The sequence below is a fragment of the Orcinus orca genome, chromosome 1 (genome assembly GCF_937001465.1).
Source record: "Orcinus orca chromosome 1, mOrcOrc1.1, whole genome shotgun sequence".
Lineage (NCBI taxonomy): Eukaryota > Metazoa > Chordata > Mammalia > Artiodactyla > Delphinidae > Orcinus > Orcinus orca.
The window spans coordinates 130,173,983-130,198,022 of record NC_064559.1 but is presented as its reverse complement, the minus strand read 5'-3'; the positions used below and the strand labels follow the sequence as shown (position 1 = coordinate 130,198,022).

The following is a 24,040-nucleotide window of genomic DNA, read 5'->3' as shown; positions in this document are numbered from 1 at the left end:
TGGTGGTGGTGGTAGTGGTGGTGGTGGTGGTGGTGATGGTGTGATGAATTGGGTGATTGGGATTGACATGTATACACTGATGTGTATAAAATGGATGACTAATAAGAACCTGCTGTATAAAAAAATAAAATTCAAAAAAAAAAAAGAAAATAGCATCATCTGCTCTACTACGTCCATCCTCTCATTTGTTCAGCAGAGGTCTTAATGCAGCCATGGGTATGGCCAAAGGAGACGTTTGCATTATTTATAATACCTTAAAAAAATCATATACTCTTGTATTACTTGTGAAGTTAAATATAAAATAAAATTTAAAGACATGATTCGGGTAAAAGATGTATATGTTAAATGCCCAGGAATTCGGAGGCTAGTTAGGAAGCTATATAATTTAAAGGTGCAATGGTGAGTAGAAATTGGGAATAAGCAGAATAGAAGAAATGTTAAATTGTAAAGGAGAGAGATTTAAAAAAAAGTTTTTGCAGTGAAAGGAAGAGAATGACTAGAATCAAGAGACACTTTGATTTTTCTTTTAGGATAAAGGGTGGAGAGCTAGGATATGTTTGAGGGTAATGGAAAGGGATTGAGGAAGTAAGTAAGCAGTCGTTGGAGATGAGAATGAGCGCCTCATCAAATCTCCCTTACTTTAGAACAGAAAACCAATTTTTTTTCTTAAAGTCTCAAAGTACAGAATTTTCAGTGGGCAAACTGCCATTCAGCTAAATAGCTCCTTTCATAGTTCCTCTTGCAGCCAGATACAGCTAGGTTTGGACTAATTACGGATCAATTAAGTGTTGTGTAGTTCTCTAGGGACATCTTAAAAGAGAGGAGGTCCTCCTTGCCTTCTTTAACTTCATTTCACTCTGTGGAAAGTTGTGTTCCCTGGTTTTCAAGCAGCAATCTTGTGCCATGAAGATGAGGGCCATGCTTTAAGGATGGCAGAGCAGTAGCAAAGAAAAAAATTGAGTTTCTGACAAGTTGTGGAACTGCTGTATCAGTTCTAAATAGCCTAATTTTGGAGCTGTTTCACCTGAGAAAAACACCTCTTTTTAAACCAGTTATTTGGGGGTTTTCTGTGTTTTGCAGCAAGCCTAATCCCAACTAAAGAATGGAATTAAAAAATGGAGATGGAGGAGTTAGCCACAAAAGAATGCTCCTTCCTTTGAGGCAAGAGGGAAGAGTTGATAACTGAAGCAGAGAGGAGACTATAAATGCAGGGAAATTAAAGGGGGAAGAAAAGGAGGGGATTTGAGGTAGATAACAATCTCTGTAAGAAGGTGATTCATCTGCTCAGAAGAATGAAAAAAGTTTAGATTGACTATCATGGGGAATGTGGTAAGGAGCAAAAAGAAGGAGTTTTAGTAGGGCCAAGTAGCAATGAGAGTAGGTAAAAGAAAGAACAGAAGATGGGCTAAATCTGAAGAGGATGTGGAGTGGTGTAGAGGAAGGAAGATGAAGCAACTGGAGGTGGGTGGTGGAGACAACAGCATCAATCATAGTAATAGTAGAGCACTTACTGTATGCTGGGTACTAAGTGCTTTACATACATTAACTCATTTAATATATATGACAACTTTAACATGAGCAAATGCATGAAAATAGAAATTAAGATCACAGGTGTGGGTGTAGAAAATTGGGAGAGTATTAGAACACCAGTGTGTATTGTTCACTTACAAGCATGGCCCCTTTAAAACGAAACAAACCAAAAACAAACTCCCAAATATTTACAATCTAAAAAGTTCAAGAAACAAACATTAAATACTAAGATTAAAATGTTAGTACATATTCATAATATAAGAAGACTGAGCTGGTCTGCTGATCAGGGGCAAAACTGCAAAGTATTGTTTTTGTTTTATGCGAGCTTACCAGGTCTGCCATGTTTCCCTATCTCTACCTTCTTTACTTGCTCTCTTCTTTACCCGAAGTGGATTTGGGGAAAATACAGTATAAAAACACAGTAATTATTACACAGGCCCAAAGGGAAACTCTCCCATGACTGTCTATATTTTACTAACTAAAACTCTTAAATTATAGGGTTGAATCTCTCTCTGGAATTTTAGGCATTAACCAAAAGATGAGCGTTTTAGTGCATAAGCCTTCTAAAAGTACATTTTGCATTATTACATACAAAACATTACTTTTAAATTAAGTTTGACGGGTAAGATGGTCTCCAATGATCCTATCCTCTGGTCTTCATACCCTTGAGTATGGGCTAGACCTAGTGACTTATAATGAAAAGAATGTAACAAAAGTGATGGGTGTCACTTTCAAGATTAGGTTACAAAAAGAGCTGGCTTCCATTTTGCGATTTCTCACTTGTTCATTCTGTGCTTGTTATGAGCTGCCCTACGGGGAGGGCCATGTGGCAAGGAAGTGAGGGAGGCCTCTGGCTTACAGCCAGAGAGGAACTGAGTCCAGCCAACCACCTCACGAGCGAGCTTGGAAGCAGACCAACCTCAATCAAGCGCACAGGAGAGACTGGAGTCCCAGATGACCCGGACTGCAACGTTTTGAGAAACCTTGAGGTACCCAGATGCAGCAACAGATACTACAGTCAGTATTAATTTTGTCTGTTCTAAAAACTTCATGTAAAGGAAATTATGTATTTTCATGTCCAGCTTCTTTTACTCACTGTATTTGAGACTCATCTATGTTATTTTGTATACCAGTAGTTATTTTTTATTGCTGATTATACTTCAACTATCCATTCAACTGTTGATAAACATGTGGGTTGTTTCCAGTTTTCAGCTATTATGAAGAAAGTGCTATAAACATTCATATATGGCTATTTCAGATATATGATTTCTCTTGAGTAAATACCTAGAAGTGGAATTGCTGGGTCACATGGTACATGTACGTTTAATTTTGTAAGAAATCCCAAGTGATTGTATTAATACCATTTTGCAGTCCCAACAGCACTATGAGAGTTGCTTCCTCCACATCCTTGCTGCACTTGGTACGGACAGTTTTTTAAAATTTTAGCTATTTTAGTGATATTTCATTGTGGTTTTAATTGGCATTTCCCTGATGACTAATGATGTTGAACATGTTGTATATTCTTATTGACTATTCGTGTCTTCTTTGGAGAAAAATATGCTCTAACATTTTGCCTACTTTTTATTGGGTTGTCTTAAGCTGTAAGAGTTCTTTACACATTCCAGATACAAGATTCTTATCAGATATATGATTTTCAAATATGTTATCCTATTTTATGGGTTGCCTTTGACTTCCTCGATGGTGTTTCTGAAGTTTTTTAAAAAATTTATTTTATTGAAGTATAGTTGATTTACAGTGTTGTATTAATTTCTACTGCACAGCAAAGTGATTCAGTTATATATATAAATATATATATACATTCTTTTTCCATTCTTTTCCATTATGGTTTATCTTGATGGTGTTTTTGAAGTGCAATTTAAAAAATTTGATTATGTCCAATTTATTTTTCATGAGAAATATTTATTACAAGTATTTCATCCCAGTCTGTGGCTCACATTTTCACATTTTCAAAATACACTGTTTTCTTAAGTATATTTTGAAGAACAGAACATTTTAATTTTGATTAAATCTGGCTATTGATATTTTCCTTTATGATTACTTTTTTGGTGTTATCAGAAAACTCAGAAGCCCGTTTTCATTTTCTTTCTTTATTCTAATTTCATACACATAAAAATGAATAGAATACTTCAAATGAAAAAAACGTGACCAGAGGGAAAAACAGATTATTTCTAGGGAAGAAAATCCAGGTTTTCATTAGCAAGAGTATAAATGCTGGAAATCAATAGAATGTTATCTTCAAGATGCTGAGGGCAAGTGTTTGGAAACTTAGAGTTCTATAATGTCAAATGATGATTTAAGACTGTTAATAAAATAAAGATATTTGCAGACAAACAAGACCTAGGAGGTTTACTGCCCAAAGACCTTCAGTGAAAGAATTACTAAGGATATACTTAAGAAAAAAGTAAATGTAAATGGAGTAGGGGCAAGAATCAACAGTGAGCAAAGAACAGAGGAAACAGAGCTGAGTCCAAATAAATAATGCTTATTGTAAAACATGAACCTTCTTAAAATAATGGACCAAAACACAGACCGAAATCTTGTATGACATTTTATACATTTATTCATTGCTGAGGGATACATATTAAGGTTTTGTTTGACTTTTCTGGTAGTGAAACCACATAAGCTATATCCTAATATATTTAGGGGACTGGGGCAAGTTTCTGTCTCTCTTTTACAAAATGTGACTTTTCAAACCTTACCTACTCTTGTCTCACTAGAAGCCATTCCTTTCTATCTGGCAAGAACAAGCTCTTGAAGAAAGTGTTTTCACAGAATTTCTGAAGTTTACATATAAACTGTTCATTATTCAATATCAGTGTATTTACAAACCAGGCATACCCCCACCCCATCTTACGATCCTACTCTGAGGCTAGTTCCTGCAGGGGAGCCTTTCTCGTCCTTATCCTGCTTCCCAGCAGTCCCACTCCTTCCACATGACCCCACTCCCTTTTCACTGCTTCTGTCATTAACAGATGCAGCCCTTTATTGCTCTTGTTCATGTACAGATCTCTCTCGCCCCCAAAATATACTTATCTGCTCCTTGAAGATAGGGCTGTTTTCATCTGTTTCTGTCTGCCAACACCTTGCACACTGCCTGGTACATAGCAAGAATTCAATACATCTTTGTTGAATGAATGTATGAATAACGTTATGGCTTGGTATTTCATTATTTTTCATAATTTATTTTCAAACCATACTCAGTTTGAGTTTAAATAGTTCAAAACCAATATAATGTTCCAAGATGCTTACAACTATTAAAACAACTCAATTAAAAAATATACAACTCACAATTTAAATTCATAAATAGGTAAATTAAAAATTTATAATCATTTAATAATGCTTTATATTTTGCCTTCATTTTAGAGTACACTACTAAAGACACATAAAAGTAGAATTATCGAATCAAAACATTTTCCCCTCCTAAGTATATTTCTAACTCTGAAAACTATTAAAAAAATTAATAAAAATTATAGTACATATTTAAAAAAAATAAAACTGACATATCCTGCCACCAACTTTATGGGAAAATGGCAGGTACAAGTTCTGGTATGTTAGGAACTTTGAAAAACATAGATGTGGAATCGTAAGTTGGTATATTTGAGTATGAAAACACAAATGGACTAAATTCTCATTAAAACTTCAAATTTCTCTAAATGTACATTTGGCAGAAAGATGAATTGTCAGCCAATATACTATATATATATACACACAATATATATATCAACTGCTTACATTCCCAAATATTGAATCTGGGTGGAAAAGTTAGAAAGAAAATCTGCTCTAAAAAGAAACATAATTAAGACTTAGACCTTTATCACTGAAAATCAAGATCCTATTTCAGTTACTACTTGGCTCTGGTAGGGAAGTCTGAATCATTCATTCAAAATAGAATAACTTCATTTTCCACTTCACACAGCTGTCTAAAATGATCTTTCCCATGAATGGAAAAATTATAAGCTATTATTTGTGATTCAAGTTCTAGCACTGGCTATTCCTAAATTAATTCTCTATTATCATACTGGCACAATGTGGTCTTCATAATGTACACCGTGTGAACATATTTTGTAAGACACCTTGGTCCTTCTGTTGACTACGGTTTCTTAGACAAGAATTCAAAACAGACTCATCACAGAAAAAATTCCAAGTTACAGTACATTGTGTTATAAAGTAAGGCTCCAGTGTATTTTGGACATGTAATAACAAGCTGAAGCTTCTTGTCATATTTACTGGAAAAAACCTTATACCTTGGGTCACTGGATACACATCTCCCCAGAAAACATATCTGTTATATACACTATTGTTAACTTAGCTTTCAGCTTTAAGCAATTATTTGGTAGTATTATCACTCTATTTTATGGCTTTTTAAACATTAAGTCCCTAAATACTTGAAAAGCATTCACTATATTCTGATAGTTCACCAAAAAAAGAAGTGAATATCAGCTTAGAGAAGATAAAGCCTTTAAAAAAATCAGTTTTTTAAAGAAAAGGTTATTAAATAACAGAAATTAAAGGTATAGAAGCGAAACAAACAAAAAATTCATTAAAAAAAAGCCACACATGATCCCCTTCACAAAATGAATCTATAATCTTGCTACTTTGTCAAGAGTTGGGGAAAAAACACACAAAAAGCTCCTGCTGAAGTCTGGATGTATTAGCAACATACGTTTTTTTCTATTTTCAGAATGACCTTTCAAACAATCCATTTTTGTAAGTCCAGGGTTTTAAAAAATAATAAATGTGATATTAAAGTGCCCTCTTAAAATATCTTGGCCAATTCACTGTATAGGCTTAAATTAAAATGAGCATTTGTTTAAAGACTTACATTACATGAAAAAATGTTGTACATTTCCAAATTAAAAAGTTAACTATATACATTTAATAACATTACATACAATTAATATAAAGGCTATACATAAGGCTTTAGGAAGCTCAAAGTCTAAAGTTTTAGCAGGTAAATCAGCTGATTTCACATTGCAATTCTAATAATCAAATTATCCAACTAGTAAACCACAAAACATTACTTAGAACAGGAAAAGAGTCTTATTTGTTTATTTATCAATTTTTAGTGTATTTATTTTGAATATGGAACCACAGATCTTTTCCCTAAGTTGAAAAAACTTGGGCAAAATTAGTTTTATACATTAGTTACATGTATGTGTGTGTGTATATATAATTATCTTAGTTTTATAAACCATGTATTAATATACATGGTTTAAAAGTATTAATTGAGATACAAGAGATTTTTAAAGAATTTTTCAAACTATTTGGGTTACAGATACAAATTTATAGAATTACAAAGACCTATAGTATATGCCAAAGAGGTCACAGCTTATTTATTTGCTATTTTCTGGTTCTTAAACTAATAAGGAATTATACTAAATGATCTACAGTCTCTTTTAGTTTTAAAGTTTGGGTTATATTGTTTTGATTTTAAACAGTTAAGACCATGTCTCAAAGTTATCTAAATAGACAACATGATCCTGAATTAAAGATTTTTTTCACCCCTTTTTTGGCTTTTAGTCCCTTGTAGTCAGTTACTAGTGGGGAACAAATATTGCATATTTTACTCAACTGATTCTTAATCCCTGTGCTCCCTCCTCTCTCCAGAACCCACAGTGCCCAGCACATGGTAAGTGCTCAGTACTTATTGAATATTTTTGAATGAGTAGCAAAATATTAAGGACAGATCGAGAAGTAAAAAGAATCTGGAGGTAACAATAGTTGCTTTTATAAAACCCCCAAACAATAATTTCAAAGCTCCTAGTCTCCTTTACATATTTACTTTGGTTTGTCTTTGTAATAACAGCAAGAGCAAATATGGCACAAGAATACAGGTTAAATCATTACAGGTAAACTGCAAGCAAGGGCAAATAAAAAAATTTAAGCTTCCATTCACATATTGAAGAAAGGACTTTTATTTACACTACTAGTAGATCCCAGCTATTCCAGTTACTCTGAGATATAATCATCTTATCAATGACAGGAAAAATATCTTCCAGTATTTGTTTTAACAACTGTAATTAAATTGCTTAGTTATACTGTAGAGTAAGAAGCAATTAATGAAATTTTTAGAAATAAAAAATATGTATATATATTACCCTGATGCCTAGGCCAAAATATATCTAACAACAAATTTTCTTGATTTCTACTGTCATAAAAATAAAGGAAAAATATATTGCAAGTATCTTCATTATAGACAATTTCAATTAGAAAACAATAGTTTAATGAAAACAATATAGTGGTTCATGTGAGTGAACTGATATGGAAGCAAGAGAAGTATTCAAACTTGACATAACATACTGTCAAATATAAAGAATATCTGCCTCAATGACACATTTACAGGCAGTAATTAGATTTTTACACATCTCAATTTTATCTTATATTCAAGGAAAATACAGGTCAGTAGGTTATGATCCTAAATCGTAGTTAAAAACCCTTTCTTTTAGCTTGTAAGATGTAGCCTTTTGATTTGATAATTCCTCTACTTTTAACAATGACTGAATATCGCAGTAGCCACAGTGGCACCCACTCATGTGCTTGAATGTCAGGGATGCTTTCCTGAAGTGCTTCTTGGAAACTTGCTTCAGAAAGCAGTTCTTAAAACAAACAAACAACAAATAAAAACCCAAACTGTTAAACTTGAAAACAAAAGCACTTTACTATGTAGGTAAGCATTTAAATACAACAAAAGAAACACCTCAAAACTGAATATAAATTATACTTATCCTTAATGTGTGCTATGAATCTGAACCAGAATATCAGAAAGACCCAGACAGTTCTTTAGAAAGTATCTATACTTGTAACCCAGCCAGGTTAATTCATAATTTCTGGTGAGTGGAGCCTGGATATCTGTAATTTTTGAAGATCTCTAGGTGATTCTAATGTACAGCCAGGGACAATACAGGAAAGTACAAGGAAGGAAAAGAAGTTACCCATAATCCTAACAACCAAAGATGGACCATTTCCATTGCCATGTATTTCCATCCAACTATTTTTCTGTATATATTTCTGTATATATGTATGTATCTAGCCATATCTTAAAAACTAGAAATCATACTGTAGTTATAGCTTAATTTGCTTATTTTTTTCACTTATATTATGAATATTTTCCCATGTAATTAAATATTCTGTGAAAACATTTTTAATAATTCTCCCAATATTACATTTTATAGATATAATTTATACACTTTCTTATTGTTAGTCAAAAAATTAGGTTTTTCCTAGTATTTTGCTAATAAAAATAATACTTAATGAACATCCTTAAAATGCATGCCTGGCTATGGAACGACAAGGTCAAAGTACATTTTCTGAAGGCTTGATACATAGTATATTGCCAGCTGCTTTCCAGAAAGACTGTACTTTACACTTAATAGATAATATTGGAATGCCAATCTTACCATATCCTCACTGGCACCAGCAATCATTTAAAACATCTTTCCCAGTGGTTATCTTTTAATCAGCATCTCCTTGATGAAATTATTATTTTCTAATTCCACATTTATATCTAAACCCTCTACCATTGCTCTGACCTGCCACTCCCCTCCTCACTTGCTCTTCTCCAGCCACACTGGCCTCACAGCTGTATCCTGAAATCCTCAAACATATTCCCACCTTGGAGCCTTTGAATCAGCTGCTCCCTCTTCCCTGAGCACTCTTCTTCCAGATACCCACATGGCTCTCTCCCTTCTTGCAGGTCTCTGATTAATGTACCCTAGCAGAGAGGCCTCCCCAACCATCCTATATAAAACAACAACCCCTAACCTGGGCACTCTTTCCTCCCTCAGCCAACTTTTCCCCATAGCATACACCACCATTTATCACATTCAACATTTATCTTAATTTGTGTCTCATCCCATCAGAATATAATTTCCATGAGGGTTGAGATTTTTGACTTGGTGCTGTATTTCTAGTACTTAGAACAATGCCTGGCACATAGTAGGTGCTCAAATGTCTTTTGAATGAATCAGTCAATATGGAAAGATTCCACTGGGGTCTGAACCAACCCTATAGATAAGGATTAGGTGACCATCTATACAATATGATTTGGGAATGCCGAAGAACATGCCCTAAAATGAACTGCCGTGATATTTGAATAACATCAATAGTAAACTCTCAGTAAATATTAGCTATTGTCATGTGCCAGTCACTTTTCAGAGTACTTTATTAACTCTTTTAATCCACATATTAACCCAAGAGACAGGTAATATTATTTCCCTTCACAGGGGGAAACTGACACAGAGAGATTAGATAACTTGCCCAAGGTCACACAGCTAGTAAATGGTAGTTTTAATAAATGAAATGCAAATAGCTCTTGGAAAAGTAGCATTAACGTGGATTTGTTTACCAGACTGTCTAACCCTGAGGGAATGCGGCATAATATAGATTAGATTTAATGGGAATGGTGAGAGGAGGAAGGCAAATAAAAATGGGAAAGTTCCAAAGTCAGAATCACCTACTTCACAATTTTACCCTGACCGTAGTTAAACTATTACCACAACTTCTAGGACAAAGAATAATGGAAAATAAACCTTTCTGAAGAAAAAGGGTAATTTTAGAACAGAGGAAGGCCTTTAGGTGACTTATAAACAAGATTCTATTTTAGATGACAAGCAGAGTTAAATGTTTTACAACTTGATTGCTTAAAAAATAAATCTGACACAAAGTCAGAGAACTATGCTATTCATTAGCTACATACTTTTTTTTTTTTTTTTCCGTGATACGCAGGCCTCTCACCGTTGTGGCCTCTCCCGTTGCGGAGCACAGGCTCCAGACGAGCAGGCTCAGCGGCCATGGCTCACGGGCCCAGCCGCTCCGCGGCATGTGGGATCTTCCCGGACCGGGGCACGAACCCGCGTCCCCTGCATCGGCAGGCGGACTCTCAACCACTGCGCCACCAGGGAAGCCCCAGCTACATACTTTTAATTCAACTATGTTAACTCTTTAGAATCAGTAAACACGACAAAACTTTTAACAGAATTGCTTCATTACAGATCAAATTGTCTGAAGATCCATCTATAGTATATGCAGGATCAAACTATAAATTCTAATTAAAGCGTTTAGAATTAAAATTAAAAAGACAGCCAAATGTCAAATTACACCAGTAAAACAAAAACATTCTTCCCCCCAAAGTATTAAATCTCTCTTTTCATATACATGTGCAATATACTTTTCCATAACAATGATGTATTAGCACATAATCCACATGCCCACATTTAGATAACGTGGAAATAAAATACTAGACACCTTAGTCTTTTCCTATTTCCTTTCCTACTGGAAAAAGGATAGTGTTTTTCAGGTGGAGGTGGAAGGGGGTACAGGACCACCCATCAGTTGTTGGTAACAATTACAGTTGGAAGAGTCCCCACGAGTAAACAGAAAAATGATATATTATTTGCCAACGTATAGAAAGTTAAAATTTCAATGGTTTATATTTTAGAACAAATCAGCACAGCAATTCTTTGATTTTCACTAAAATGACCTTTTTTAAAAAAGTGAATCTAATTACTCATGTGTGAAAGCTCCGCTGGAGGGGAAAAGTCCCTATGTCCTATTCTGGTACGACTTAAATGGAAACTGATAAGAAAGTACAGTTTCAGTCTGAAATACTACAATACTAATGTTTCAAGTCAGAGACAGTACAGTATGGTGGGGAAAAGGCTCCAAATTCAGCCAGGACCTAGATCTAAGTTCAAACTTTGCCCTATGCCAGCTGGGTGACCTGGGGTAGTTTCTTAAACTCTAAGGCTCTATTTCTTCATCCATAAAGTGTCTAGTTTCAGTTGCTGTAAGGATTCCAGATAATCTCTCTGAGACATTTAGCATGATGCCTAGCATTTGAGAAAGAATATCAAAACTCCTCCTCCACTTCCTACAAAACAGTAAAAAAAAGAGGCTGAGGCAGACTGCTAATAAGGTATAAAGTCTTAAGAGGTTATCCATAAGCATCCTAAAAATAAACTGAATCAAACCACCTATATAATGCTGTCTTTTTAGAAATGAAAGTAAAAACTGAATGTTTTTCTCCAGGAATCACCTATAAAATATAATTGCCTCCAATTTTTTATTAAACTAGAACTTCTACAAAAATGTCATGGAAATTTAAAACTTTCACAAGATATATCTCACTTAACTATACCAAAAATACTGTTTCATAGAGCCTGTATATTTAGTAAGTAAAATGCTTAGTATATTTACCTTTGCTCCCTAAGAAAGTGTGAAAAAACAAAAATGGAGCAGACTGCTAATGAAGTGTAAAATATTATCTTCCCAGCTTTCCAAGTTATCTTGTAAAATGTTGATAAAAATTATTCTACAAAAGGCAGACAAGCCATTCTCATTAATCAAATGTTTCTGATTAACATCAAGCATATGTCTTGATATTAATGATTAATAAAATATCTAATCAAATACCTATCCTAAGATGCTGAAGTTTCAAACTGAATTTTATCTGCTTCTTTTTCCAGATATTTATCCTTTTTAATTAAGTGGCCCTTTGGTGCAATCTTTGCTATACTAGACAATATTATATGTGACACTATTTAGAATATCTTACAAGATCTTTTCTGTGTAGCTTAATATTTATAAACCTCAGCAGACTGGATGTTCAGGAAATGACCCCTTCACTTCTTTTCCCATTGGTACAAAGACAAAATTAAAGCTTTCTGAAACTAAAATAAAGGCATATATGTTTTGAACTAACTATTAAGAATAGCTCTAGGTGACAGCATTGTACCTTTATCACTGTACACAATTAAAAATTAAATTTTAACAAGTAGCTTCTTATAAGATAAAAGCTCATGATCAATCTCTATAAATGAAAATCTCAGTCTTACCTTTTGGATCATTATGAGTCAAGAGCTGTATGTCAAATTGTTTAGCAAATGCAGTCAAATCGGGTGGCATCACACAGCAGGAGGCAAGATTAACTTGGTTACTATTTGGTTTTACCTAGAAGTGGAGGAAAAAAAAAATGACATCTCCATTAAATTAAGTACTACAAAAAGTAGAAAGCAATAAAAGGATTCAATTTTAGAACATATGAAATATCACATTCTACAGTAAAGTTTATAAAATACTTTTACATGTATATATTTATTAATGCATGCTGTTCTGACTCAGTGGTAACAGAGGAAGGAAAAATAGCTCTACAAGGGGGAAAAAGCCAATATATTACTACACTGTTAAAAAAGTCTCATGCTCGAACCTGCCATCTAATACATCTGCCTTGGAAACTAACACGATTCTAAGTGGTATGGTTCCACCTACAAAGGAAATATGTCTTAAAGATAGAGGATCAAATACAAATGATAAGTATGTTTAATGTTGAAGTATACAATATGGTTATTAGTCAGACATTTGAAAAAGAGAAGAATCAGGTAATTTCTAATAGATGCTCTAGTTAATTTATAGATACATTTCACATCATCTAAATCTCTCCAACAGGATCTTAGCCACATTCTGGCTATCACCAAGCCAAAGGGACAAAGGGCAACTTTTCTCTAGGGTCTTCCTGCCCATAAGAAAATGAAAAGGCTGGGGATTATAAATGCAAAGGAATAAAGAAAAATACAGAGAGTAAACTACTTGTAAGCAAGTTCCCTAATCATTTTATAGGTTATTAGGCTAGAGAGTGGCAGTGATTGATTTATGACTCCATCTCCACATCAAGTTCTGTGAACAGAAGGTCTTATATATCTTTAAATAACAGAGCAAAACATTTGTTATATATGATATTCTCTTACTTAGGAAATAAGAACCATGGACTAATAAAACCTAAAGGAAAACATAATATTTTTATCACATAATTAAAACTGAAGGAAAGAGCCTTAATTCATTTGGCTATGAATGCTTCAACACACACTTTCTAGTGTTATTGTCAAAGCCTGCTTCAAAACTCCCATATCTGGAACAGTCACCCCACAGTGGTGTCCACTATGTGCATGATGTTTAATGGGATGCAGCAAAGACTGTAAAAGACAGGCTCCTCCTGGAGTGCTCGTGATCTAGACGTCTTTTACCTGTGCCCACTGATACAGCTGTTCCAACTGGGTTTTGTCCAGATCAGAGGTACCTATAGCAACGATCTTTTTGCTGTGGACTAAGTTTTGTAATTCTTCCCAGTAAGGCTGCAAATGCTCCAAGGAAAGATTAACTCCATCTTCAATAGGAGGTGAAGCAATGATCACAGAATCCAGCTGTGCAACTCCAAGGACTGAACAGGCTGATGTGAAGGAAAACACAAAGAGGATAAATGTTTGTTACATAATAAAAACAAGTTGCTTCTAATGTCCTTTAAGTACCCCACTGAATTCTGTCCATATAGTTCACTAGTATTCTACATAACAGATTATTTCATTAGGTTTCATAATTCACCTGTCATTTAGAACATTTCCATCTTTTTAAAAAGTATAAAGTGCCCATTCATCTACTTGGTCTATGTGGCAGATATGTGGGTTTCTTTGACCTGCCTCATTCCTGGGGAAACTCACAACTACTACAGGTTCCTCTTTCTGAGGAACAGGCCTCCTTGTTTCCTAGGCCCCAGGACTTTTTGGTAGCTTCTGACCTAATAGTCTATAACTGGTAGTCAGAGCAAAGAATAAGCTTGAGACTCTGAGTGAAAGACTGAATTTATGGTCTTAACCTATATATTAATCTATGTTTATAGATGTAGATAATCTCTTAATTTTTATAAAAATAATTTTAAGAGTTTATTTTTAATGATTATTGTTCACTCCATGGTTATATTAAAGAGCTATTTAGTTAACTGTTCAATGTATATAAATACTGGAAGAATATTTTAAAATAAAAAACACTGAATAACTATAATGCCATAGTAACCTAACCAAGTGCTGAAAATAGACAAAAATGCTTGTTTCTGTTGTGGTTATTCTTTTGATATTTCACCTGTAGTACTAAAAGAGCTAAGAATATGATTAAGGAGAATTTCTATCTCTAAACATATAGTTAACATTTAATTATGTTACATCTTTTACATTCCTTTTATATATCAAAATATGACCTTACATAAGTTGATGTGATTCTACAGAAGCCTTAACATATTAGGCTGGAACTTTAAAAGATAAAATTGCAATGAGCTCATTTTCTTTTTTACCTGGACCTGAACACAAGATATAACTAATACACCTACACTAATTTAAAGTCCACATGACAATAAAGTTGAAATTTTGCTTACCCATGTCAACTGCATTTCTAGCTGATGATGAAGAGTTTGATCCTACAATGAACAGTTTTGCTGGGTGACAAAGAAAACAAAACAGATTACTATATTTGAGTAACATTCTACTACATAGTAGTAATACTGCTAAAATACTAAGATGACAGATAGTCCTGAATGAATTTTTTCCTTTCCTAGTTGCATTGTTTTATAGTTTTCATTTTAAGACCTAAAAGTATATTTCCACTGTAATTTTAAAATTATATGCTAGTTGCCAACAATAATCTGATTGTCAAAACAAAAAAGCAAATATTAATTTCCCCTTTATTAGAAGGCAGGGCAGATAAATATAGAAACTTATTAAAAATGTATATTTTTATGAATTAAACATTAATGGAGCATATTATTTTCTCCAATAAACTAAAGTCTATATAAAGCCTAAATTAGAATTGCTTATAACGAGAAGAAAACTGAAAAAAACACCCCAAAAACCAAAAACAAACACTCCACAATCCTACCCTCCTAATATTGAATACAATCATTTTCATTTTTAGACGACATTACCTTCAAGTTCTTGGTCATATAAAGCAGAGTATATATTTCCTACTTCCACATACTTGGTTTACCCTTATGTAACAAATAGTTTTACATCTCTATGCAGTATTATCTTAATTTTTTAAAAAATCATAACAGTAATGTATTCACTCTAGAAATGAGGAAAACCTATAGGAGTAGGGGGGAAAAAAAACCCAAACAAACAAACAAAAAAAACTCTTACCAATAGTCTCATCACCAAAAGCAATTACTGTTTAGAGTTTTAGGTACTCTGGATTTTTCTTTTCTTTCTTTTTTTTTTGGCCTCATGGCTTGTCGGATCTTAGTTTGCCAACCAGGGATTGGACCCTCAGCAGTAAAAGCAGAGTCGCCAGGGAATTCCCTGTACTTTGTATTTTTAATGAATAATTTTACACACTCATTTTTAATGGTGAACATTATTCTGTAATTTTGATAGGGTATAATTTACTGAATGATTTCCTACTTTTTGGACTTTTAGATTAGTTCCAGTTTTTTGTTACTGAAATAAACATCTATGCTAACTTTTTTTTCAACTTTATGCCTGAAGCATTTCCCAAGGACAAACCGTCAGAAATGTGATTATGAGTCAAAGAATATGATCTGTTTTTTGTGAGTCGTGTTCTATTTTATTTACCTACTATTTTATAAAAGATTTGTACCCGTTTACCAGAGCACTAAAAGTTAGGAGTTGCTCTCCTAACAATATAGAATGCTATTAAACAAAACAAAAAATATATATATATATTTGCTAATTTGATAGGTACAAACTATACCTGCCCAGAACCACATTAACTGGCATTTCTTTGCTTACCAGGAAAGTTGAGTAGTTTTTCATATTTATGAGATTGAGGCTTTGGCTTGATTTCAACTCAGCTTTATATGTACATATTTACTTTATGTAAACTCACTGTTCAAAAATCTAAATTTACTCAACAAATAGGTGGAGTAATAGGAAAGCAAAGAGGAAAATCAGAAAGGGGAATGGAGAGAAAACAGGGTTAATGAAACACCCTTATGTAAAGTGCCTGGCATTCAACATATACAACAAATTTTCCTTGTACAACATTTCTTACATTTGTCATTTCCTTTCTACTGCTAGACAATCTTCCTAAAACATTGCTTTCCTCATGTTACTTCTCTATTTAAAAGCCATCACAACTTCCTCACCAGGTGAGTCAATCTTCATCACTTTGCTCCAGCCTTAGCTCCTGTAATTATACTCTGTGATGAACACCCTCCCCATCACTATCCCTCTGGCCATGAATTTGTGCCATTTGAAATGGTCTCCCCTCTCTGAAAGATGAGGCATTTTTAGGTAGGTGAAGAGAGGAAAGCTCTTGATACTTATCAAAAACCTCAAGCCTTCCAGGAACTGAGGACAACTTGTAAGAGCTCCAAGATGGATCTACACCATGATGAACTGCAATCAACCACAGAGAAATGTTGCTCTGATGTCCTTTCCAACACAAATAATAATGTGAAATTAACAGAAAGAAATGGGTTTTGTAGTCAGGCATACCTGGATGGATTCCTGGTTCAACCACTTACTTGCTGTATAACAACTTTCAAGTTACTTTTTATTTATTTATTTTTTTTGTGGTACGCGGGCCTCCCACTGTTGTGGCCTCTCCCGTTGCGGAGCACAGGCTCCAGACGCGCAGGCCCAGAGGCCATGGCTCACAGGCCCAGCCCCTCCGCGGCACGTGGGATCTTCCCGGACCAGGGCACGAACCCGTGTCCCCTGCATCGGCAGGCGGACTCTCAACCACTGCGCCACCAGGGAAGCCCAACTTTCAAGTTATTTAATGTCACTTGTGCAATGGGGATAATAAACCTACCCTGCAGAATTGTTTTGAAAATTATATGAAGAAATATAAGCATAAAGTGTCAAGTACAGTGCCTGGTATAAAGCAAGATTCAACAAATGGTAGTTATTATTATTAGAGTCAAAAAACAATGCCCTATCTCATCTTACATGTTCATCCTAATAAGAGTAATAATAAAATAACAACCACCACAACACAACCACAAATGGTAATAAATAACAGCTACCTGGCACTTACCTGTGCCAAGCACCATGCTAAGTGTTTCTTTTGTTATTTCATCTAACTTACAAAGAAGCCTGTGAAACAGGTGTATCCCCATTTTATAGATGAGGAAACTGAGCTCAGAGAGGTTAAATCATTTGTTAGCCCCAGATTATATCAGTCAGTAATCTGCACATCCAGGAATTTCAATTTAGTTAAGCTCAAGCATTTAATGACTATGTTATGCTGACTGTAGGCTGAGGACAAGAACATCTTAATTCCTTGACCTTAGCATTATCTCTGGAAAGTAGGAGTCATTTCACCTTTGTTGAATGGGTAGAGTATGTATTTGATTTCTCTTCATGCAACTTGTTGCCAAGACTTCTTTCTCTGCTCCCAGGCAACCTCAGCCATTGCTTAGCAGTATCACACCAGGAAGGGAGGGCTTATGCTGGCTTTAGGTGGGCAATGCTCTTAAGTCTTCCCTTTATTCTTTCCATTTCCTACACCTTACTCTTCCTACTGCTCTGATGTCCTACAAATAAATTAATGAGAACATCATGAAGAGGTGAAGTTCTATTCTGACTCCATTGAAGTAGCCAAGAGTGACCTCCTATAACTCCCTTTTTAAAGCTGACTTTAAAATTATGTTATAAAAAATCTCTATATTTCCCACACTTAGTGATTGAGTTACTCATTACCAGAAGTAAGGAAAGGTTTAGTCCCATGCTTGACAAAACCTCACAATCATCCACTGTATAACAAAATGAACTGTAAAGGCTGGACTTTACCAGAAACTTTCATTTCTTCTCTTTCATCGGGATTTATCTTTTCTACTGCATGAGATACAGTACATTCCAAGACATCTGGAAACTCCTATAATAAACACATGATATTTACAATAAATATAAAATTAGTGTTTCTGATTAGCTATATATTTTCTATTGTCCATAACACTCTTTAGAAGCAGAGAACCCATAAAACAATAGAGTTCTTTACCTGTGGCCTAGATGGGCTTCATAACGTTTGTAAAGCCCTGAAATAAAGGTGAAGTGCTGTGTGTGTGTGTGTGTGTGTGTCCATTTTCTGAGAAAAAGTGTCTCATTTTGATGAGATACTCAGAGGGATGTCTGATCAAAAACAAACGAATAAACAAACAAGCAGATTGGGCACTATGTGAGGAGTTAGAACCACTAACACAGTAAACACTTTTACTCAGAAAAGAAACCAATGAAAAGTAAATAATATTTTCCTTCTGGATACTGACATGTTAAAACACTTCCTGTACATCAATCACAAACATTTTAAGCCAAAATACATATTTTTCTGAAAGCAATGGAAAAAAAGTAAAGGCGATTCCAATGCATAAAAATGAGTAGTTAATGAGTGAAATGATAAAATATTAGTACACATAAATCAGAAACATACTAACTCACATTTACAAGATTAAAACAAAGTAAACGGTGAGGATTTTCCCATGATTCTTGATCATATTACAATGCCTGGCACATATTAACTATTTACAAGTCATGCACAGATGAATGGTCACTTCAGAAAAACAGAGACAGATAGAAGACATTAATTAATGTCTGCCTAGCAGCCACAGAGTTACAAACTTGCAGTATGCTCAAGGAAACAATTATTTTCAGCATATGTCCTCTTCCATACTTTTTAAGTAGTCTATGTAATCTGTTACAAGACTTTGGCTAAGTTGGATTCCAAAGAGTGGTTTACAGACAGGTGTTTTGTATATTAACATTTATGATAATGGCCACATACTGACATTCAATGAAACACAGTTCTTTACTGTTTCGTAAGAAACTGATACTTAAAAAATTATTTTTAGTGGCTATATTTTGGGTTATAGTCTATCAAAGCAATCTACTAACCCAAATTGTTTGATAGTCATTCCTCTACTAGACCAAATATAAACTGGAACAAAACGCATTTTGAGAAAACTGTGGTGGGACTCTTAGTAGCTTGTCTAGTTGAAGAGTTGACTAGAGTCAGATTTTCTCTTTCATGCTTAAGCCTACTGGGTCAGACTCCCACCTCAGCAAATCAACCACAGTAAGTTTCATGCTAATTGCCTGTTTGACTTCCCTATCAAACCTGAGGAAGTTAATTTCCTGCTTATTACATGATTTCTTCATTCACAGTTCACTCACCCTGACCAAATCTGTGCTAATTTGGGAACTCCACTCATTCAAGGTCTTCCGGATACAATCTCGAAGCTGCAAAAGAAAAGCATTTTGAAACTGTTAATCATACGCTACACTTTTCTGTACTTCTACAATAAGACTGCATTAGTCTGTTTAGGAAAAGGAACATATCAATAGGAAATACCATACAAAAATTTTAATTCTATAAGGTTTTTACTTCCTTTAACAAAGATTGATTTAGACCCGCTTTTTATCCTACTCTTAATTCTCAAATGTTCTTGACCTAAAGCAGTAATCTAATTAGTTAAAAGGTATTTTTGTATCAATGAAAATTTAAGTAAACTTCTGAGATGTAAAAGCATTCATAAAGAAACAAAAAAAATTTTTCAAGAATAAGGTTTATAAATGGAGGAACTTCAAGCCCAGGTAACCTGACTAGAATTAACATTAACCAACCACTATGCTATACTCCTCAAAGGCAAACAAATGATTCTCTAAGTGTGGCCAAAGAAATTCCTACATTAGACTCACCTGTGGTGTTTATTAAAAGTTCAAATTCCTGAGCTGCATCCTAGACCTCCTGAATCACTTTCTAAGGGCAGCAGAGCTTTCATCTTAACAAGCATCCAAGTAATCAAAATGTACTCTAAAGTCTAGAAACCACTATATCCGTATCTTGCAGAAGTCAACTTGCATAAAGTCAGTCCTTAAGTCATTTCCTAACAGTTAGGTAGACCTTCGATCTCTCTTCAATGTTTTCTTATATAAACAAACAATTTTATTACGCTAACATTATAGTATTTTGTTAATTCATTAAAGTGTCTACTTATCTTTTATCTCTTATGACAGTGTATTTCCAACTTATTTAATAGTGGCCCAAAATAATAAGACATACACTAACACAGTGAGTAAGGACCTACATACATATAACAACAAAAATTCATAAAGCAATCTTTATGCTTACTACATGCCAGATACTCTGAGGGCTTCTATTATGAGTTAGAAAAAAAATACGCTTCTCCATGACTCACTGAACTGATAACACAAATGGGCCAACACTAGCAGTCTGAAATCACTGCCTTATAAATACCAAGGGCACAGTGCTTTGCATTCTGTGGACAATCAATGAAAAAATAAATAAGTAACTAGAAGTACAGCCCTGAATTGCAAAAGCACTTTCCTAATACCAACAACAGAGATTAAACTTCTGAACTCACTATCTGATCTATGATTGCTTATGATAAAAACTGACACAAGCACTTTATTGCTTATATCTCAGTACAGGTAATTACAATGGAAAACTGGCTTATCAATTTAAGACCTCAGAGTCACCTATTTAAGATTTATAGTCTACAACAGCAATTCATGTGCTAGCCACGATAACCCACATGAATCCAATTTACAGGGTCTATATCTTTATGAAAGGTATATTTGTAATCAAATTTAAGTCAGTAGGTAAAAATAAGTTGATAATCATTCTAGACAGAATTACAAGTCAATATTCTTTGAAAAATTAAGGCAGCAGGACCAACTAGAAGTTAAGAATTCTATCAGGAGTGCTATGGCTCAAATCATGGGAGAATTTTTAGAAATTTTCCTCTGGAAGGATGGTTAATTTGCATAAGGCTTTTCTGATGAATTTCTCAATTCATTATATTTTCAGAGTGTTTGCCCCCTTCTGTCAGGACAAATCATGGAACAGCCCAATGTTACAATAATATGATAAATTCATTGACTATATCACAAACCTAGTGATTTTTAATCTTTTACATGTTATCTATATTGACTGAATATTAACCTTGTACTTTTTTGTTCTCTGCTCTCTTCATTATTATTATACACACATCACATAGTATCATGGAAGATGAGTGTCATGATAATTTAGTGTATCATTAGATCTGGGGTTGTATAAGAGTTTAAAAAATGCTACATGATCAAATACCCTAATAACAAATAACTGGTCAAAATAGTCCTATAATGACCCATTTTAAAAACAAGATTTGATTTCATAAAATTCTAGTGAAACAAAAAATCTGGGCAGAGATCATAGAATAATTAAAAAAAAAAAACAACCAAACATTAGACTAGAAAAGACCTTTTAGGAAATTCAATGATCTCTCTCTACCCAATGTGCAAATTTTCTCAATAATGAGTGATTTATTCAGTTTCTTTATTCAATGAAGTTAAACTGTTTCAAGTAGTGTATCCCAATTTAGAGCTCTGGTTGCTACGAAGCTCTTCTTTACATAGAAACAAAACATGCCTCTCTATTCTAATCAAGCTGTCATGTTTTCTCTACATATGCTATCATATCTTCAAGTTTTCTCAAACGTTTTCAAGTTTCTTTAGTTTTGAGTCCCTCTTACGCAGCACCCAAAGTAATATACACAAATCACAATTCATCTTTTGAACGATGTTTCTTAAACTGTGGAGTGTGACTCATTACTGCATTAAGAAATCAAGTTTTTAAAAATTAAAGAGAAAAAATCAGAATACACAGTACATAGTAAGAGTTAAAATCTTTTCATGAAACTCGTGTGTTTGTGTGTGTGTGTGTAAAACATGAATTGGACTGCCAAGACAAAATGCATTTTTTTTTACTGGGTTTGCAGACAAACTGAAAACGACTACTTTAGCATGTGTTGAGTGAGATAAGAGAGAGAAAATTTCACCCAATATTATTTACGTGCAAAATGCTGTACTGAACCATCAGCCCTGGAGAAATTAAAGGTGTAGTATAAAACAGAAGTATTTATCTTTGGGAGAAATAGCACAAGTGAGGGTAGTTTAAAAAAAACAAGAGAGACAAACTGAGCTGCATCCTGGACACAATATGGTAAGGATTCTGATTCCTACTAAAGTTACAATCAAGAGCCCTGACAGAGGCGGCACTGGGTGTGAAGATGCACCTGCCGAAATTTTAAAGACGCTGTGCCCCCAACAGTAGGTTCGGATGCGACATCGCGCCGACAGCCGACCCAGCCTCCTCCGGCGGGCGGAGCCCAGGTGCGCGCCTCTCCCGCGACTACTGCGCGCCCGGAGCCCGACCACCCGCCCTCACCTCCCAGCGCCTCCCCGCCTCTCGGAGCCGCCCGGTCCGGCCCGCGCGGCCTACCCCGGGAGCCCTGCGCCTCCGCCGGCACGCACGCCACCCTCACCTCCTCGCTGTGCGTGGACGGGCACTTCTTCCGCAGGCGGCCCCAGTTCAGCAGGTTCCCCGTCTGCAGGTGCAGGGTGCTGGCCCGCGCCAGGAGCGCCCCGGCCGCGCGGCTGTCGGTGCCCATGGCAGCAGCCGACGGACCTGGCCCGGCGGCGACGGGGCAGCAGGCGGGGAAGGAGGCGCCCCGTAGGACGCGGCGCCCGAGGCCGGAGAGCAGAGCGCGAGGCTGCTCGCCCCGCGCGGCGGGACCCCGGCCTGCGCTCGGGCCCGAGGGAGGCCGGGAGGCGGCAGGGCGGCGGCGGAGCGGCGGCCCGGGAAGGACGCGCTGGTGGCTGCGGCTCCTGCTACTGCAGCCACCGCGGGAGAGTTGACTCCCAACTGAAGAGTCGTTTCCTGGAAGACAATGACTAAGCAGAAATCGCGGCGGAGAAAGTGCTTCGTAACAGTTACCCGTCCCGCGGCAGGGCGGGGTGGCGCAGCGACGAGGCTGCGGGGGCGTCGGCCCGCGGGTGATTAGCCCTCGGCCTGTGGCCGGCGTGGCGCCAGGCGGAGGGCTGGCGCAGTGCGGAGAGAGCAGAGAGCTGGGGGCGCGCGGGGCGGGGCGGGGCCGGCTGCCTGGGGCCCGGCGCTTGGCAGGGCTCCCCCTGTCGGTCAGAGGGCGGCGCGCCACCTCCACCTGATACCTCAGACTGCGCTCGAGGTCTCACCTCCCAGCCGACCGGCAGTCACGCTGATTATACTCCTAGATATCTCTTTAAAAAGATAAATTAGGGGCTTCCTTGGTGGTGCAGTGGTTAAGAATCCGCTTTCCAAGCAGGAATAAACAGGTTCGAGCCCTGGTCAGGGAAGATGTCACATGCCGTGGAGCAACTAAGCGGGGCGCCACAGCCACTGAGCCTGTGCTCTAGAGCCTGCGAACCACAACCACTGAAGCCCGCGCGCCTAGAGCCCGTGCTCCGCAACGAAGAGTAGCCCCCCGCTCGCCGCAACTAGAGAAAGCCCGCGCGCAGCAATGAAGACCCGACGCAGCCAAAAATAAAGAAATTTAATTTAAAAAAAGGGAAGTTACTGAGGCATTGAAATACCAGCCGGTTTCAGTTCTCAGAAGCGAGCCTTAATGTACAAGGGCTCCCTTCTCCTTCAACTTTGCTTTGCTGCCCACTTACTGGTTCATTTCCTTTCTCAAGGGCTTTCCCCCAAAGTGCTCATTTTTCTTCAAGTCCGTTAATTAAAGGTCTGTTGATTCACACTATTTGCTGGCCAGTGTGTGAAGTCAAAGAATAAGACAATCTCTGCCCTCGAGAAGCTTAAACTCCAGTTACAGATACAAGGCCTAAGCGTATGAAACAATGAGTAATAATATAAGAATATCGTAGATTCCAGATGA

General features: G+C 36.2%; 1 protein-coding gene across 3 annotated transcripts; it reads right to left on the bottom strand.

The window, feature by feature from the left end:
• Positions 1-4,086: 4,086 nt before the first annotated feature.
• Positions 4,087-23,238, bottom strand: GCLM (glutamate-cysteine ligase modifier subunit). Of its 3 annotated transcripts, none has more exons than XM_033433063.2 (7): positions 22,652-23,237; positions 19,500-19,565; positions 18,123-18,207; positions 14,747-14,806; positions 13,569-13,771; positions 12,384-12,498; positions 4,087-4,645 (listed from the first exon to the last, which is right to left on the bottom strand). In XM_033433063.2, the coding sequence occupies exons 1-7, from the start codon at positions 22,775-22,777 to the stop codon at positions 4,581-4,583; spliced, it is 720 nt and encodes a 239-aa protein (XP_033288954.1). In that variant the 5' UTR covers positions 22,778-23,237; the 3' UTR covers positions 4,087-4,580. The 3 variants fall into 3 exon arrangements, with proteins under 3 accessions (XP_033288954.1, XP_004263089.1, XP_033288962.1); XM_004263041.3 differs by lacking the exon at positions 4,087-4,645 and adding an exon at positions 6,182-8,147 and having other exon boundaries at positions 22,652-23,231; XM_033433071.2 differs by lacking the exon at positions 4,087-4,645 and adding an exon at positions 8,663-11,419 and having other exon boundaries at positions 22,652-23,238.
• Positions 23,239-24,040: the final 802 nt, after the last annotated feature.